General features: G+C 34.8%; 1 protein-coding gene across 1 annotated transcript in view; it reads right to left on the reverse strand.

Annotated features, from left to right (window-relative positions):
- Window positions 1–16,486, reverse strand: part of TAF15 (TAF15 RNA polymerase II, TATA box binding protein (TBP)-associated factor, 68kDa) — a 29,068-nt gene that overhangs the window by 3,585 nt on the left and 8,997 nt on the right. The window contains exons 6-12 of the mRNA XM_012726067.1: window positions 14,242–14,435; window positions 13,142–13,262; window positions 5,953–5,987; window positions 5,282–5,314; window positions 3,986–4,095; window positions 2,817–2,946; window positions 351–455 (exon numbers count right to left, since the gene is read on the reverse strand). Coding sequence (XP_012581521.1) covers window positions 351–455; window positions 2,817–2,946; window positions 3,986–4,095; window positions 5,282–5,314; window positions 5,953–5,987; window positions 13,142–13,262; window positions 14,242–14,435 — 728 coding nt within the window. The remainder of the gene's footprint in view (window positions 1–350; window positions 456–2,816; window positions 2,947–3,985; window positions 4,096–5,281; window positions 5,315–5,952; window positions 5,988–13,141; window positions 13,263–14,241; window positions 14,436–16,486) is intronic.

Raw genomic sequence — 16,486 nt, forward strand, 5'->3', positions numbered from 1 at the left:
CGATCTGCCTGTTCTGTTCCCTGCTCTGTCTCTGGTGAAGCCTCTCACCGCCCCTTAGCCTCTGGCCTGTAACCCTGCCTAGTTAAGTATTTTTTAAACAATTACCACCTGATTTCCAAATGAACAACAAACCACTTTAACTTTCCGGAGAAATTTCCAGTACCTACCACCACTTCTTTCTGATAGCTACCTATTCTGACACTCCATTTACCTAATCTATTACTGAATACAACAGTATCCATCCACTTTAAGAAAGGACAAGACCTAGGGAGAAGACGGACAAGTAGTAGCAAGTTCATACAACAGGGTCAAAATATGAACTTAAATTTAAATCCTAAGACTGTGATCACCAAGTATCTTACCTCGCCGCCCTCCTCCACTTCCTCCTCCTCTCATGAATTCAGGTCTTCTGGTAGCAAAGGACACTTTAATAATGTTACCATGGAATTCTTTCCCTAAGAAAAAAAAAGTAGCCTTTGAAGAACTGCTACTTTACATCATTACCTCTCAATAAAAATATAAAACTAGGAATTTCTAGTTTCCGAGGTGTAACTGACATGTCCTCAGAGAAATTCAAACACACTAGCATTCCAAAGAGTCATGGAAAAAATGCTAAAACATGCTATAGTCCACTGAATGAAGCAAATCTGCCAGCTGGACAGATTTCTTACTAAGCAAAAAACACATTTAACATTTTTATATTAAAAAAACATGAAATGTGTGTAGTATGCTACCATTTCTGTGTGTGCATGTGTGTGCAAATATTGCTCATAAATACAATGCTTACTATGTTTACCTCTCAAAAAGGGAAATAAGATCACTGAGGGTCAAACATGGAAAGGAAGCTCATTTTTAGAATAGGTACTCTTGGCATTGTTTGAATTATTTTCTGAATTACTTGTAATATCTTTAAAAATAATGTGCACATATATAATTCTTTATGCACACATATTAATACATGTTATGTCAGAGTCTTAGGGTAAGAGTTAATCTTTTTAAAACTCTCCCTGGTGACACAGGAATTAAAGCACAGTACTATGAAACTAGCTGCAGCCACTGCAGCACGAGTTTGATCCTCCGCCAAAGTCTGTTGTGCAGACCTCCCCTGTCCCTGCTCCCTCCAACACCTCAACAATATATTTCAGGAGATCTGCCTATTCTGCTCCTCACTCTGTCTCTGGTGAACTTTCTCACCACCACTCTACCCCCATATTCCCCCCACCTCTGTCTTAGACTCCAGCTCTTATATGTATGCATGCATAAATAAATAAGTAAATAATTTTTTTTTAAATAATTACTCTTTTTAGTTTAAGCAAGAGAACTGACATACATGGAAAAGATATCCAAGGATTTGTAAAATAATTCTAAATCCAGGAGCTTTATCTTCCTGACCAAAACACCAATCACTGTACCTAGAAATTTTCCATATTAGATGGTAGCTATATATAACAAGCATATAGACATAAGAAGCAACTTGTGAATCAGCATGTTAAATGCTATAAAAGATCTGGTAAGGTATAAAATATAAAGTTAGATTTAAGAGGCTCGTATGTCCCGCGGGCAAAAAGCACAATAATGTATCATGAGCAGAAAAAATTTTGTGATTCCCAGAAACAGGGAAAAAAAAAACAGAAAAGCAAGAAAGAATGAACCTACCCTTCAAGAACAAGGTAACAGGTCTGATGGATTAGTATAAAAAACAAGTATGGAGGTGAGGACAGACCATGCAACAGAAGTACATCTTGAAGAACTAAAGAAATGCAACTATATTTTAGAAGACACAGGTGTAGTCATCTTGAAATTAGAAAGGACCCCAAGTGTCTGTGAATACAGCATAACTAAATACTTTTGAAACAGGGAAGCCAGGCTAAATTAAAGTCCTAACTCTGACACTTTATCTGTGATCCTGGAAATTAGCTTTTCTGTGCCTCAGTTTCATCATCTGTAAACGGTAATATTAGAGCCTGTATTTCATGGGGTAATTATAAAGATCAAAATGATTTAATGTATGCAAAGCCCTTAGAAGTATACTTAGCAGGACCTCCCTGGTGGCACAATGACTTAATGTTAAAGTGTAGCACTATGAAGCTAACTGCATCCACTATAGCCTAAGTTTGATCCCTGGCCAGGGAGCTGACCCGTATGGCACAGCAGACCTCTCCTGTCTCGTCCATTGCTCCCCTCAGCAATTATTTTCAATTGATCTGCCTATTCTGCTTCCCATTCTGTCTCTGCTGAATCCTCTCACACACGCCTCCCACCCTCACCCCCACCCTCCAAATGTAGTACGTATTAGTTATCAAATTATGGTAAAGCAAAAACAATGAATTTATATAACATGGAGAAATGACTATTAAAATGTTAAGTGAAAAAAGTATAAGACAAAATTACATGTGGAATAAAAAATGACAGAAGTTTACTGAAAAATATTATTACCTCTAAGTATAGGACTATGGATGCTTTACTCCTTTTCTTTTACCTTCCCATATTTCTTACTTTTCATAAAAAGTCTTAATATTTTTTCTAAATTGAAGGGAAATCAATCTGAATTTTAAGGCCTATAGAATCAACCAGGCCAATCCTCTAAATTTGTATGAGGGTGGCCTTAAGCACAAGGCACGATATAAGAAAATAATTCTAAACAAACAAGAGCTTGTCTCACTTCTAAAGGTATATAAAAACTCTATCCTGTATTCTCAGTAGGATATCTACAACAGCAAACATGAAAATAACCAATCTACCAGAATATATTCTGACTTCAAGATTGGAAAACATAAACCCAAACTGCATCTTGAAACTGTATGAACGAGGTATACCATCAAACCAGTCAATGGCTGCCTTAGCTGAAGGAGGATCATCAAATGACACTGTTGCCTCCCCTTTAGGTTTCCCTGTATCCTTGTCTGTGTATAGATTTATCATTGGTTTTCCAGTCTTCTTATTTGTCTGAGGAGCAAAAAAGTTCGGTGTTAGCATTTTAAGAAAAAGTGACCTGATCGGAAATCATAAAAATAATTAAAGATACATATCTTCAAGGAAGTGATACAGTCATACAAATAAATGAAAACTGAATGCAGCAAATAAAAAGTGAAATCTGTAACTTTTGAAAAGAAAAATTAAGATATATTAAATGAAAACCGAACTATAAAAAAGACAAAGAATACTGTTTTATAATTTCTTCAAACACACAAAAAAGACAACAAGACATTTCATATAAGTAAAAATACTTATAAAACACTTTTTAAAGAGGTTAGGGAAAATGTCCAACAACAAAAAATCAACAGATTGCCATTAAGGAGTAGACACCAGATTTGGGTAGGATAGGAGGGTAAGACAAGAGAATTTTTACTTTATTGGAACTGTGGGACCTGTCTTACATATTTCACATGTAAGTAATCTCTTAAAAACTTCCCCAAAAGGAAAACTATTAGTTATTCCAGACACCAAAATAGGACAACTGCAAGTTTATTTCAGGCAAGTGCTACAATGTACTATCACAATGCTCTAAATGCTTTCTAGCTGAAGAGATGAAAACAGTATGTATGAAACAGTACACAAGATACTTAAATAAACAATAAAATTATAAAATAAAACTTCAGGCCAATATGCAGCACTGACATTAAATACCAAATAAAAACTTGTTACTAGCAACTTGAGTTTGCATAATTTGGCATTATATAATCTATAAAATGTTATCACCTTATTTGGGTCTCAAAATTTCAAAAGCTAGGCATAACCTACTTTTAGAGCCCCAGGACTGAAAGCTAAAGCTGTGGGTGGCTGTGGAAAAGTAAAAACAAGCAGGGAATGAAATCTTCATGTATTAATTAGCAAATTTAGTAAAAGTCTATAGATACAAGTGAGCATGTGTATCAAGAAATTTTTAAAAGCAAGAATTATTGAAGTACAGGTTTATTAAGTAATCTATATAGCTCAATGAAAACATTAATGAGATTTTCAACATAAGCCATACATTTTTACTCACCTTGATAATTCCTATTTGTTTAAAGAACTCCCCTACTTGATCTGTAGATACACCCTCCCCAAGTCCTTGCACAAAAATTGTGTTGTTATCTGAATTATCAGATTCTGAATCTAAGAGAAAAAAAAATAATGATTAATTTTATATATTCCTTGGTTTTACTACATCCTGTTTAGTAATCAAAACCAGTAATTTCTTGTACAATAGTCAACTGTTTCTATGACCAGAAGGAAAAAGGACCAACATAAGTAAAATTTTCTATAAACATGCAAAATGGTCACAATAGTTATTTGGTAGTAGATCAATTCTTACAATTAAACTTCAGGTAAAGTGGATCAAGTCCACACTGTGTGAAATACATAGACCAATTAAGGGAGATCTTATAAATCTCTCTTCAGAGTAAAATACAACACTAAAGTTCATGAAGAGATGAAGAAAGTTAGTATAAATTAGCATTCATTTCTTTGGAGAGCTTTCATTCTTTGACTAATCAATACTTTTAAGGCTCTCTAGTAGAAAATTCCCCAAATCTGACATTTTGGACTTTCAAGCAAGCCAAGCAGAATTGCTGGTTTCCCATTCACTGCAATAAGCTTTGTATATACCAGAGGGTAGGGCACCTTGACACACACCTTACCTTACACGCACACTTTTGGATTAGTACAACAAAGTAAGAAAGATGTACAAAAATTCAGTCCATCAAGGGATAATTCAGAAATTGCCATCCATATAGAATACTTTGGCATCTTAATAAAAACAAAAGTTCTGATTTCAATATATATTAAAATTTTTTGGTTCAAATAGATTTTTAATCTCTAAGTCCTAACTTTCAAAAGTTTCCATGTAGCCTTTAATTTCTTTTAAAAATAAAAAGCTACATGATTTTAGTGACCTATGCCCAAAGTAAGACAAGTTTTTTCATACACAAATTCAGGTTTCTTAGGCCCACTAAGCCCAATCCAATATAACATTTTCTTAAACACAGCTTTTCTAATAACCCAAAGATACCAATTCTCTCATTAAATCTGATTTGTAGTAGTAAATACTAAATAGCAATAAAAAACAAAAAGTACAGCAAGGGAAAACATAAACAGCAATTTTCCCCAGCAAACTTTCCAATCAGTTCCACTGAGTTTTTCTTTGTGGTATGTCTTTAAAAGTGAAGTGCCCTGGTTCTGACAGCACTAGCCATCAAATCTTCTTTCTGCACTAACTCTTCCAAACACTTATTTTTTTCCCATGAAAAAAATGGAAAACTAATGTTCTCTTAGTTGCAAAGTCACAAACTATAAGCCTTACCAGCATCTGGTCTGGGTCCATAATCCCTGTGACCTAAGGGAAAAGAAAAGAAAAAAGGAAAAAAAATATTTAAGGCAACTCATTAGAAATCATTAAAAACTATAATAACCAAAACATGAAAAGTCAGTATTTGAAATCCTTGAAAGTCGACCATAACTGATTTACAAAGTTAACTGTATAAATTATGTTTTTATTAAAAGTTTAAGAATCAAGATGAATGTCAGTATTTCCTTAAAACTTGTCCCAGACGGCACCCACCGCTTTGGCATTATGCTAATATCACTTTTATTAAGCTCTGGTTGTGAAGGCTGATTGGAAAACCCTAATAATTTAAAAACACCATGTCAACTACCTTTAGTAAAAATAATACTGTCAAAATCCAGTGAAGCTCTCATTCATTGGTCACCACAGACTCTTTCATGCAAATTCACTGTGTAAAAACCCATTGGTCTACTTGAGATCAACTCTGGCTTAATGTTTTCTTTGACATATATGTGTATATATATGTGCGTGTATATATATATATATACATATAAAAAATTTTTAAGCACACAACACACACCAGCCTCAACAGAGTAAGAAAGGGCTTTAGACTGCGTCTGCGGGATATTGGTGGCTTTTAGATTTATATAGCAATTCCACTGAAACATTTTGGGATACTCAGCACTTACCACCAAAATTTTTGAAGCCACCGCGGTCACCACCACTGCAGAGGAAAAATTGAAGAAATGATTTCTTCCTTAAGTCTCTAATGTGCTGAGCCCTGGGCTCAGTCTACACTTAACTGTCACAAGTAGAGCGCCTAGGAAAACAGTAGCACCTCTATCTTTCCAATAAATTCCAATTCATAGACTTCAAAATGTTGTTTTCATGTAAGTGTTTCCCAAGATCTATTTCCACAAGGATGCCTTTTCAAGCTTATTATAGAACACATCTAATATACACTTATTTTAAAATGTTCCCAACTCTAAGCAAAGAGGTACGTACTATTACTACTAGCTAGATGCACAGCATAAAGGCTTAACTAAAGCAGTCTGTTCTGCTGTGGGGTTTTGTTGTTTTTTTTTTTTAACAAAAAAAAAAAGAAAAAAAAAAACTAGAGTAATAGTATACACTAAGGTTAAGATTTTGATAGCAAAATGGGAGAGTAAAAGCTTGAATACCATGCTCTATTATGATACCAAATAGTAGGTATTATGAGATGGAAAAAAAAAAAAGCTGAGGTACAAAATATGCACAAAAGTAAGTCTGAATGAAAGTAGCCCTAAAATATCAAATCAGGGCCCTCCCTGGTGGTGCAATGGGTTAAAGCACAGCACTATGAAATTATAGCAGCCACTGCAGCACGAGTTCTATCCCCATCCAGGGAGGTGACACATATGGCCCGGCAAACCTCTCCTGACCCACCAACTGCTCCCCTCAGCAGTGTATTTCAGTGTTTGCCTGTTCTACTCTCCACTCTGTCTCTGGTGAGTCCTCTCACCTCCACCCCCAACTCTGGCCTGTACCCCAGTTCTGTATGTATAAACAAATAAATCTTTAAAAAAATTTTCAAATCATTCAGAAAGCTGACAAAATGAGCACTAAAAAGAACTCTAACTTAAAATTGCCCTGCTATTCCATACTACTATAATACACTAGATTCATGACATCAGAGCTACCAAGGTTAATGCTGCTAATATTTCTTCACACCAACTAATCAGTAGGCCATAGAGATAGACTACAACATAGTCTAACACTGCACACTGCCCACAAAAAAAACTTGGACAAACTGCCACTGCCAGATTAAGTCCTTATGCACATTGCTTCAAATAAGGAAACTAAAATCTTTCTTCAAAAATGTCCATGTATTATTAGAAGTTTGTTTTTCTTGGCTGAATTAAGTAATGCTCTAAGATCCATGTGCTGACATGGAAATAAAAAAATGCAAATTTTTCAGATGAAGATCTAAGTTACTACTACCAATCTTCTATTATAATCTAAGAAACTAACCCAATATCCTAATCTCTACACTACTTCAAAGCCTGTTTGTGTGATCACATTACCCTTTGTCAACGGCTTTTCTGAACTATCCAGAGAAAAACCACTGACTAGAGAAAGCATTGTTCCTTTATAAATCCATTCTAACTTGAAGTAAAAATTTTCCCCTTGCAATCCATTTAGGGTACAGACATATACATCTAAATTTGGTATTAATTATTGATTACCAGGAAGCCTAAAAAAGAGATTAAGACTACTTCAAGGCTAGAGACAACATATAATGCAGATCCTCACACACAGTTTCCTACTGAGTCTCTAAGACCCTTCTTTCAGAACAGTACCCATGTCATTCCTATGCTTCTAAATTCCCACTGTTAACTCTTTATGGAAGAGAAGTTAACAAAGTTCTTGGTACTAAACTGCTAAAAATATAACTAGAAACCATTATCTTAGGTTTCTTCAAAGGTGATCTTTAGGACATCACAAAATGTAAGAAAAGAAGTAATGAAAATATTAAATCTACATTCCTATGTCAGGAGGTTAAAGTCCTCAGGGTAAATAAAGGTTTTTTTACATAGGAATTTTTCACAACTTTTCTTAGAAAATTTAAGATACCTCATAACTGTTTTACTGTCATATTAACCAAACATCGAACAGTTTATCTAGCCACAATAGAGGGAAAATAATGCAACTTCATACATCAGCTAGTTCTTACAATTTCTGTTCTGGCTAGCAATAGAATCTTGAAAAAATTTTAATAAGGATTTACCCCTGCAAAATAAAAGGGATAGAAAACAAATTACATTTGAAGCAGCTTATCTTCCAATTCCTCCATGATATTTTAAGTTTCCTTTACTGAGCACTTCCTTTGAAAGCACAGCAGCTGATGATTTCAACATAGTAGCACAAATAGGGAAACTACAGAATGCATTTGGAAAAGTACCAGTCTTCAAACTAAAGAGACTTGGGTATAGTCATATAACTATCACTAACTTATCTTGATGATTTAGGCAAGAAAATAATCTTCCAAGGTTTCAGTTTAATCTTTCAGAAAATAAGGAAGATACTACTATTCTTGCTATTCAAAGAGGGGTCCATAGAAAAGCTGCATAAGTAGAGCCTGACAGGCTTCTCAGTAAGCAGGATCTCAGGCTTCCCCAAAGAACTAATGAATCAGAACCTGCATTTTTAATAGGACCCCCCCCCAAGGAATTTATATGTACAATAAATTTTAAGAAGCACTGGTTTAGATATCTGTAATTTCTATGTGAAGCTTTCTTTCACATTCAACCATTTTTTTTCCTGATTAGGTAATTCAAAACTAATTACAATTGTTTATTAGTAAATATTATATAATAAATAAACCTCAAGTGTTACTCATTAATATAAAGTTAACAGAAGATGAAACTATGGTTAAAAATCTTTCTTTCAAATCTGCAGTCAAGTTACATGTCCCTTTTGTATAAAGACTCCCTAGCAAATTAAGACACAATGGTATGTGAACATCTATGAGTCAAGATGTTGCAGCACAAATGTGCTGTCCTTCTAGAAAAATCAAACTTGTACACATAAAGAATCCTGAAGGACATTTTAAGGTGAGGAATTTTATTAGAGACATAATATGCATTAGCAATGCCCCCCACACACAAGAAACCCAACTGCTTCTTTTTCATGTGATCTTAGCCAAAAGATCAAGAGCGATCCAAATATATATTCTTAATTCAAGTACAGTAATGCTTGTCCCAGTAAGGAGCCTACCCTAGGGTAGTCTCTGAGGAGTTCTCTCAGTTAACAGCATTACATGCTTAGAGGAAAAGGATAGATTATGTCTCATGTAGTTGCAAGAAAAGGTTCTTTGGCAGAATTTCTATTCCCAAGCTTTAATTTAAAAAAAAAATCTTTAAACTGCCAAAAAGCAAAAGAACAATCAATATAGGCATCTATATCCCCAGAATATTTAATATCTGGAGAGAAAAAAAGTTAAAATTGGAAAAGATGAGCTATTAAAAAACTGTGCTAGGCTTCAATTTTTATAGTTAATTCCTAAGTTTTGGGATATGAAGATTAACATTAACAAATGTAAAAAACAACAGATTGAACTAACATTCTTAACAGTAACTACATTTATGTTTATTTTCTCCCACATCTTATATGCTTGGTAAACATGTTTTCTGGATTCAGTATTTACCAATATTCCAGGATGCCAAGAAATCTATCATTCTAAAGCTGCACTAACAATCTGATATTCACCAGACACATGTGGCTGTTGACCATTTGAAATGTGGGTACTTTAAATTGAGATTTAATCCAAATGTAAAATAAAAACTGGATTTCAAATGTCTAATATAAAAAAATGCACACCAGGCCCTCCCTGGTTGCACAGTGGTTAAAGCGCAGCACTGCAAGCTGGCCCGAACGCCTCAGTGAAGTTTTCGATCCCCAGCCTAGGAGGTGATCCACATGATGCAACAGACCTTTCCTGCCTCACCCACTGTTCCCTTCAGCAGTATACTTTTGACAATCTACCTGTTCTGCTACCCACTCTGTTTCTGGTGAATCCTCTTGCTGCCCTGCACCTCTGGCCTGAACCCCAGTTTTGTATGAATAAGTGTATCTTTATAAAAAAAAATGCATACTATCTCAGTAAGTTTTATACTGACGAAATATTTTGAATATATTAGATTTAATAAAATATATAACAGGTAAAATAAATATGTAACAGATAAAATTAATCTTAGGGTCTTCTTGGTAATACAGGGATTAAAATCTCAGGGATATCAAGCTATTGCCAGGCAATCTGTTCAATCCCAAGCCAGGGAGTTGACTCACTTGGAGTAACAGACCTCTTCTGTCTTGCCCGCAGCTCCCTTCAGCAGTATATTTCAGTGGATCTGCCTATTGTTCTCCATTCTGACTCTAGTGAACCCTCTTGCCCCCATTGCATTTCTGGCCTACACCATAGTTCTTGTATGTATAAATAAATAAATATTTTTTTTAAATAATTTTATCTTATTACTAATTTCTAATGTGGCGACAAGGAAATTTTAAATTACATGTATGGCTCATGTTTGTAACCCATAGTATTGTCCTACTGGGCAGTACTGTTCTAGAGTTGCACAAGAACATATGCACAATTTCAAACGAATTGATCAACACTTGTAAGAAGACAACACTCAAACTTCAAGATAACTTATTTTAGGTCTGAGATACTAATGCCTGAAACAGTTACTTAAGTTGATGACATGCTAGTAACTGAAGACATTCAACATTTATCACAATGCTAAAGTTACTGACAAATTTATGGTTTTAACTTCTAAATGCATAAAAGGTCAGTGACCAATTTTAGATGACAATTAGGAAGTGAATCTTTTTTGTTTCAATTTTTTTAAAAGTTTCCTATAGTTAACATTAAGATTCACATTTCTCCTCCATATTGCAAATTTGACAGCTACATTTTGATTTTGAATTTCCCTCCTAGTCATGCAATCATACAGTCTACTAAGAATTCCTATCCTTTAATACACAGCTCACCTTCACTTTCTTTAAATATAAACCCAACTATAACCAGGTATTTGCCAAACAGTCTGCAAAAGATTATTTTCGACCTTGCTATTTTTAAGTAAGATGATTAGAAACACAAATGGGAGTGTTGATGAAGACTAACAAAAAATGTCTGGGCATTTGGTACTTAAATGCAAAACCAAGTGTGAAAAAAAAATTCTGAAACTGGGTGCTTATATTCAAATTTAAAGCCCTTTACCCTTACAGATAAGCTTAAAAGCACATCTTCAAGATTAATTTATTATTGTGACACATGAAAATTATAATAATTTCAATTTCAATATCTATAAATTAAGTATAACTGGAGCATAACTATATTCATGCATTTATATACTGTCTATGATTGCTCTGACACTCAAAAGTACAGAGCTGAGTATTTTAAAAGAAACTGTATAGCTTACATAAACTAATTTACGTACTATGTATCCTTTCACATAACAAGTCTGACAACACAATAGTAATTAGGTAATAGTAACAGAGAGTAATCATCATTCATATCTATTTCTAAAAATGGTCTTTTATAAGCAACCTATTTATTGGTTTGGGGTGGGTGGTTTGGCTATGGGATAGGCAGCAATTGGGCAAGACCCTTCCCCCAATCCTACCCTGACTTGAACCAGACAGTGGACTTCTGCATAAGATTTTGTTTGAAGAGATGCTAAAACTAAAGTTAAAAAATCAAAAACATAATTCATGATTCAGTACCTGAGTCAAAACTTAACTGAAATATTTTGCCAAGGTTATAAAGTGGTTAAAAATGGGACTTTAGGGATGGTAAATATCCTTTATTTGGAGGAACAGTTGGGGTCTTTTCAACTCTGAAAGAAGAAAACGTATTTTTAAAGATTCCTCTACCTTCCTACTCCTGAAAAGTGGGATTCTACTATTCTCAGACACTGTCATAGTTTCATGTATCAACTAGGATATAACTCTAACTTCTCTATGAAAAACATTAAATTAGAATGTACCATAAAATACAGATTCCAAACAGCCAGTTATCTGACATATTAACTGAAAAATGTTAATATAGCTATTGATAATCTTGTTTGGGATTCTACTAGAAGAGGGAAGCTACTGGGTAGAGGAAGCACCATCTCACTTTACCTTGTACATGTATATATACATGATGACACTGTTTTCTTTAGTAATGAAGGATATAAAGTGTTTTACCTTAGTAAACTGACTTTGGCTATCAATCAAGATTTTTTAATGTTCAACTCTTATAAAATTTTATCAAATGTTTAAATAGTTTTGCCTTAAAAACAAAGTACTATACACTAAACATAGACAAATATAAATCAATGAGATCAAATCCCTTGAAGAAGTAACAATGCTTCGTGTGTAACTGTTTTTGCTTATTTTGTCACCTCAGGAGATATACTCAGTTCCTAAGAAAAGAGTGAACTGGTACTAACAGATCTTAAGTATCAGTTAAGAGGCTGCTGGCTATTTCTTTCTTTCTTTCTTTCTTTCTTTCTTTCTTTCTTTTTTAATGGCTATTTCAATTCCCAAGAAACATAAACTATCTTTAAAACTTATGTATTTTACACACAAATTTGCAGTGTGCAAACTTCATTTGAAGACAATTAATGTCAGCGTCTTCCTTATTTTTAGTGCCAAGGTGCTAAATTTACAGATGTATTTACAAATTTTAAAACCAGGTTTCAAAACATACACCATAAGTAAATGTCAAAGCCTGTTGTTAATATTAACAATGGGGTGGGGGGGTAGAGTAGAATTACAAAGCCATCCCTTTTCCACAGCTTAGTCTAGACAAAATACACAATGGTATATGATGTTATGTTAATTACTTCAATAATATTTATTTAAAAGGGGAAACAAAATAGTTACATAAAATTCTTTATTACCTTACCAATACTACCTTCATGCTGCTATTACCTCTTTATATTTTCCAAGGGGATTTAAGATTTAGAAACAGCTTCCCTGTCCTCAGATTATAATTAACTTACCTTTTTTTAATTACATATACAATACACCTGGATTTCCCAGTCATCTTTTAAAGTTTGGATTATATAGCTCTGACAGGAAAAACATAGTTAAGTGGTTTGACCACAAATATATAAGGGATTTTTCTCCTCTGGTGTTTAATATATAGCAAATAAAGTGACTGCTAGCATTGCTTACTCTGAGGTAATTTATTTGACATCTTAAGAATGCAAAAATTTTGAATGTCTGCTCTCTTCTCAACATAAACTCCTTTTTAAGTCTCTCATCTAAAATAGATGCTAAGTAACCCGAAAAAGAAAAAAAAAAAAAGAGAGAAGAAAGAAATATAGACATCTATACCTAAATACTTACCTTGATCCCATCATAGGACCTCTTCCATCCTTGTCATATCCCCCACGCCCTCTACCTCCTCCCTGTGACCCGCCATATCCTCTATTATCTTCTCCATACCTACTCATGTCACGACGGTCATCTACAAAAAGAAAAATGATACACAAAAAATTAACCATTGTCATTTCTGACAAAGGCATCCCATAACATAATGCTAAGTGGCTCTTTAGGCCACATATTGTCTTTTGGAAAATGGTGTATGTGCACAGAACTCAAAAACAAGTCATTCATAAAATCCTCTGGAATTTAACGTTTGAGAACTGTAGCTGTGTCAAATACTATTCTGCTAGTCAAACAGCAGCATAGTGATAAGGTTATCAGCATCTGATGTGATGGTGATGATGCAGAAAAATGAGTTAAAAACATCAGAGACAGGAGCCCCAATAAAGATGAAAAGCAAAATCCTCATTTAAGAAGTTACTTTCTTCACCTTAAATGTATATAAATGTAAAGCAAACATAGACAGAGACTACCTAGATTTTCAATCTGAGATATTCAGTGAATGAGCTTTCACTTTATATTCATTTACTTATTTAACTGATTATTCAGCAAATATTTATTGGATACTTATATACAAAGCACCAGAAGTACAAAAATAAATTAGATAGAACCTTTGCCCTTGAAGTATTTATTTTCACTGCATGGACAGATTCCTGAATATCAGTATGAGATGAAGAAAGTACTATAGAAAATAAGAATGACTAGTCCTTCTTAGATGAAGTTAGAGAAAGCTAATATATAAGATCACAATTTCCATAAATCAATACCACTACCAACAGTACTAGTAGTAGCAGCATTGTCAAATGATCAAAATTGACTACAATAACAAAGGAACTTCATATAATCAGCCATCAAAAGTCATGTAACCATTTGATAAGGCTTTAGAAAGTACAGAAACAGAAACAAATAAACTAGCTTTGAGACCCATGAGAGAGAACACATGTTCAAGATCACTCCCAATTTTCACTAATAGGTGAAACCCTATGTGGGTCTTTTAACACAAAACTCAATTTACAAATATTGAGAAAAAAAGAAAAATAATAAATGTCAGTATATCTTACCTTGTGTGTGGTGGCTATAATTTTCCCTTTGTGAATGGTAGGACTGCTGGTTTTGATTATAGGAATCATGCTGCTGATCATAATTTGAATGATCATCATATGAGCCTTGATGTTGATCATAACCTGACTGTTGGTCATATGAATCTTGTTGACCATAGTTTGACTGGTCATATGAAGGCGCTCTTCCACCTTGGCTAAAGAGAAATCAAGAACTTAAGAGATTTTGTAGAAAGAATGTTCACCTCTGCAAGTTAACAGAGATGATACAGAAATAAGGCGCTTGATTAGCTGCATCTCAACCATACTTAATACTACTTTTTCTTGGGAGTATTTTAGCTCTTTTTGCTATAAAACCTTATCACCAATGGAATGACCTACAATGACTTCACTATCATTGAAGAAGTGCCACACTATGAGAAAAACTACATGCCATCTTTGAAAAGTAGTGAAACAAACAAAAAAAATCACCATGGTTTTTACCATCTTCTTGAAAAAAATAAATAAATAAAACTTAAGGTTCCACAACACACGATTTGTCCTGTTTTTAACAAACATCCCTTTTAATAGCTATACTGAAATGGTAACTACTTAATTTAACATTACCCCATAATATTTTTATAACTATTTTCTTAATAGAATCTTTAGAAGCTATAGTACATTCTTCTAAATATTTTCAATGACAGTAAATCTTAGAAAATTGTGATAAATCATCCAGACTTTAAGTCTTATATGAGTTAGAAGGGGAAACTGGCTTTGTGATACTATCTTTTATTCTGAAAAGTCTGACTACCACATAATAAAGATTGTTTTTCTATTACCTCTGGCAATTCTATTACCTCTGAGCAATGTGATTATTAAATACCTGCTCTCAAGATGAAAGGAACACTTAATGGATTTGAGTTATGTTTACTTAAAAAAAAAAACCTCTCATTATTTAACAGTCATAAGTATGTCCCCTAACTCACTAATCACCGTAACACAACACAACAATGGTGTCAGGTCTACTACACATATGTAAGTCACACTTCCAAAAATGCATCCTTATTTATAAAAGGATTCTCCTTAAATTTAAAACTAGTCAACAGGGTTTGAGGAGGTATTCCTTCTAATGTAACATGACTCACTTACTTATTCATTCACTCTAGAAAAACTGGGATATAAGCAAGAGGTGTGGAAGGGTGAGAGAATTCACCAGACAGAGTAGGAAACAAAATAGGCAGATTTACTGAAATTTACCACTAAGGGAAGCAGCAGGCAAGAAAGGAGAGGTCTGCTGCAACCTATGTGGGTCACCTCCATGGTCAGGGATCAAACTCAGGCCACAGAAGTGACAGTATTGAGAACTTGACCATTAGACCACCAGAGAGTCCATTTTTTACATTATTCCATACATTAATACTGAACTGGGGTACAGGCCAGAGATGCGGAGAGTGAGAGGATTCACCAGAGACAGAGTGGGGAGCAGAACAGGCAGATCGATGAAGTACACTGCTAAGGGGAGCAGCGGGCGGGTCAGGAGAGGTCTGCCACAACATGTGGATCTCCTCTAGGGCAGGCAGGGATCGAACTCATGTGGAAATGGCTTAAGCTTCTTAGTGCTGTGCTTTAACCCGCTGCGCCACCAGGGAGGGCCACCTTCTACTTTTCAAAGGACTCTCATATCTATACAACTAAGGTGCCATTATTAAAATGAGTATCAAGCATCGAGTCTTCAAATTGGAAAATTTTTTTTTAAAGATTTATTTATTTATGCATACAAGATCTGGGGTGTAGACCAGGAGCTGTGGGGAGAACAGAAGAATCACCAGAGACAAGGTGGGGAACAGAACAGGTGGATCTACCAAAACACACTGCTGAGGGGAGCAGCGGGCAAGACAGGAGAGGTCTGCCTCACCATATGGGTTAGCTCCCTGGCTGGCCAGGGACTGAACTATTGCAGTGGCTGGCAACAGCTTGATACACTGCCTTTAATCCCTGCACTGCCTGGGAGGCACCATTTTCATTTCATAAAATTTCTAAACTATTCAACTACCTATATTAACAAAATATATTCTAGGGTATCTGATACATATGAGGAGGGTTGGCACTTTTTCTGTAATAAAAGATGTACATTAAAGATTAGGCCCTCCCTGGTGGCACGGCGGGTTAAAGCACAGCACTGAGAAGCTAAAGCCATTTCCGCATGAGTTCGATCCCCGCCTGCCCCGGAGGTGACCACATGGCGCGGCAGACCTCTCCTGACCCG

This window comes from Condylura cristata, unplaced genomic scaffold, assembly GCF_000260355.1.
Source record: "Condylura cristata isolate star-nosed mole 26May11 unplaced genomic scaffold, ConCri1.0 scaffold00017, whole genome shotgun sequence".
In the NCBI taxonomy this organism is placed as follows: Eukaryota; Metazoa; Chordata; class Mammalia; order Eulipotyphla; family Talpidae; genus Condylura; species Condylura cristata.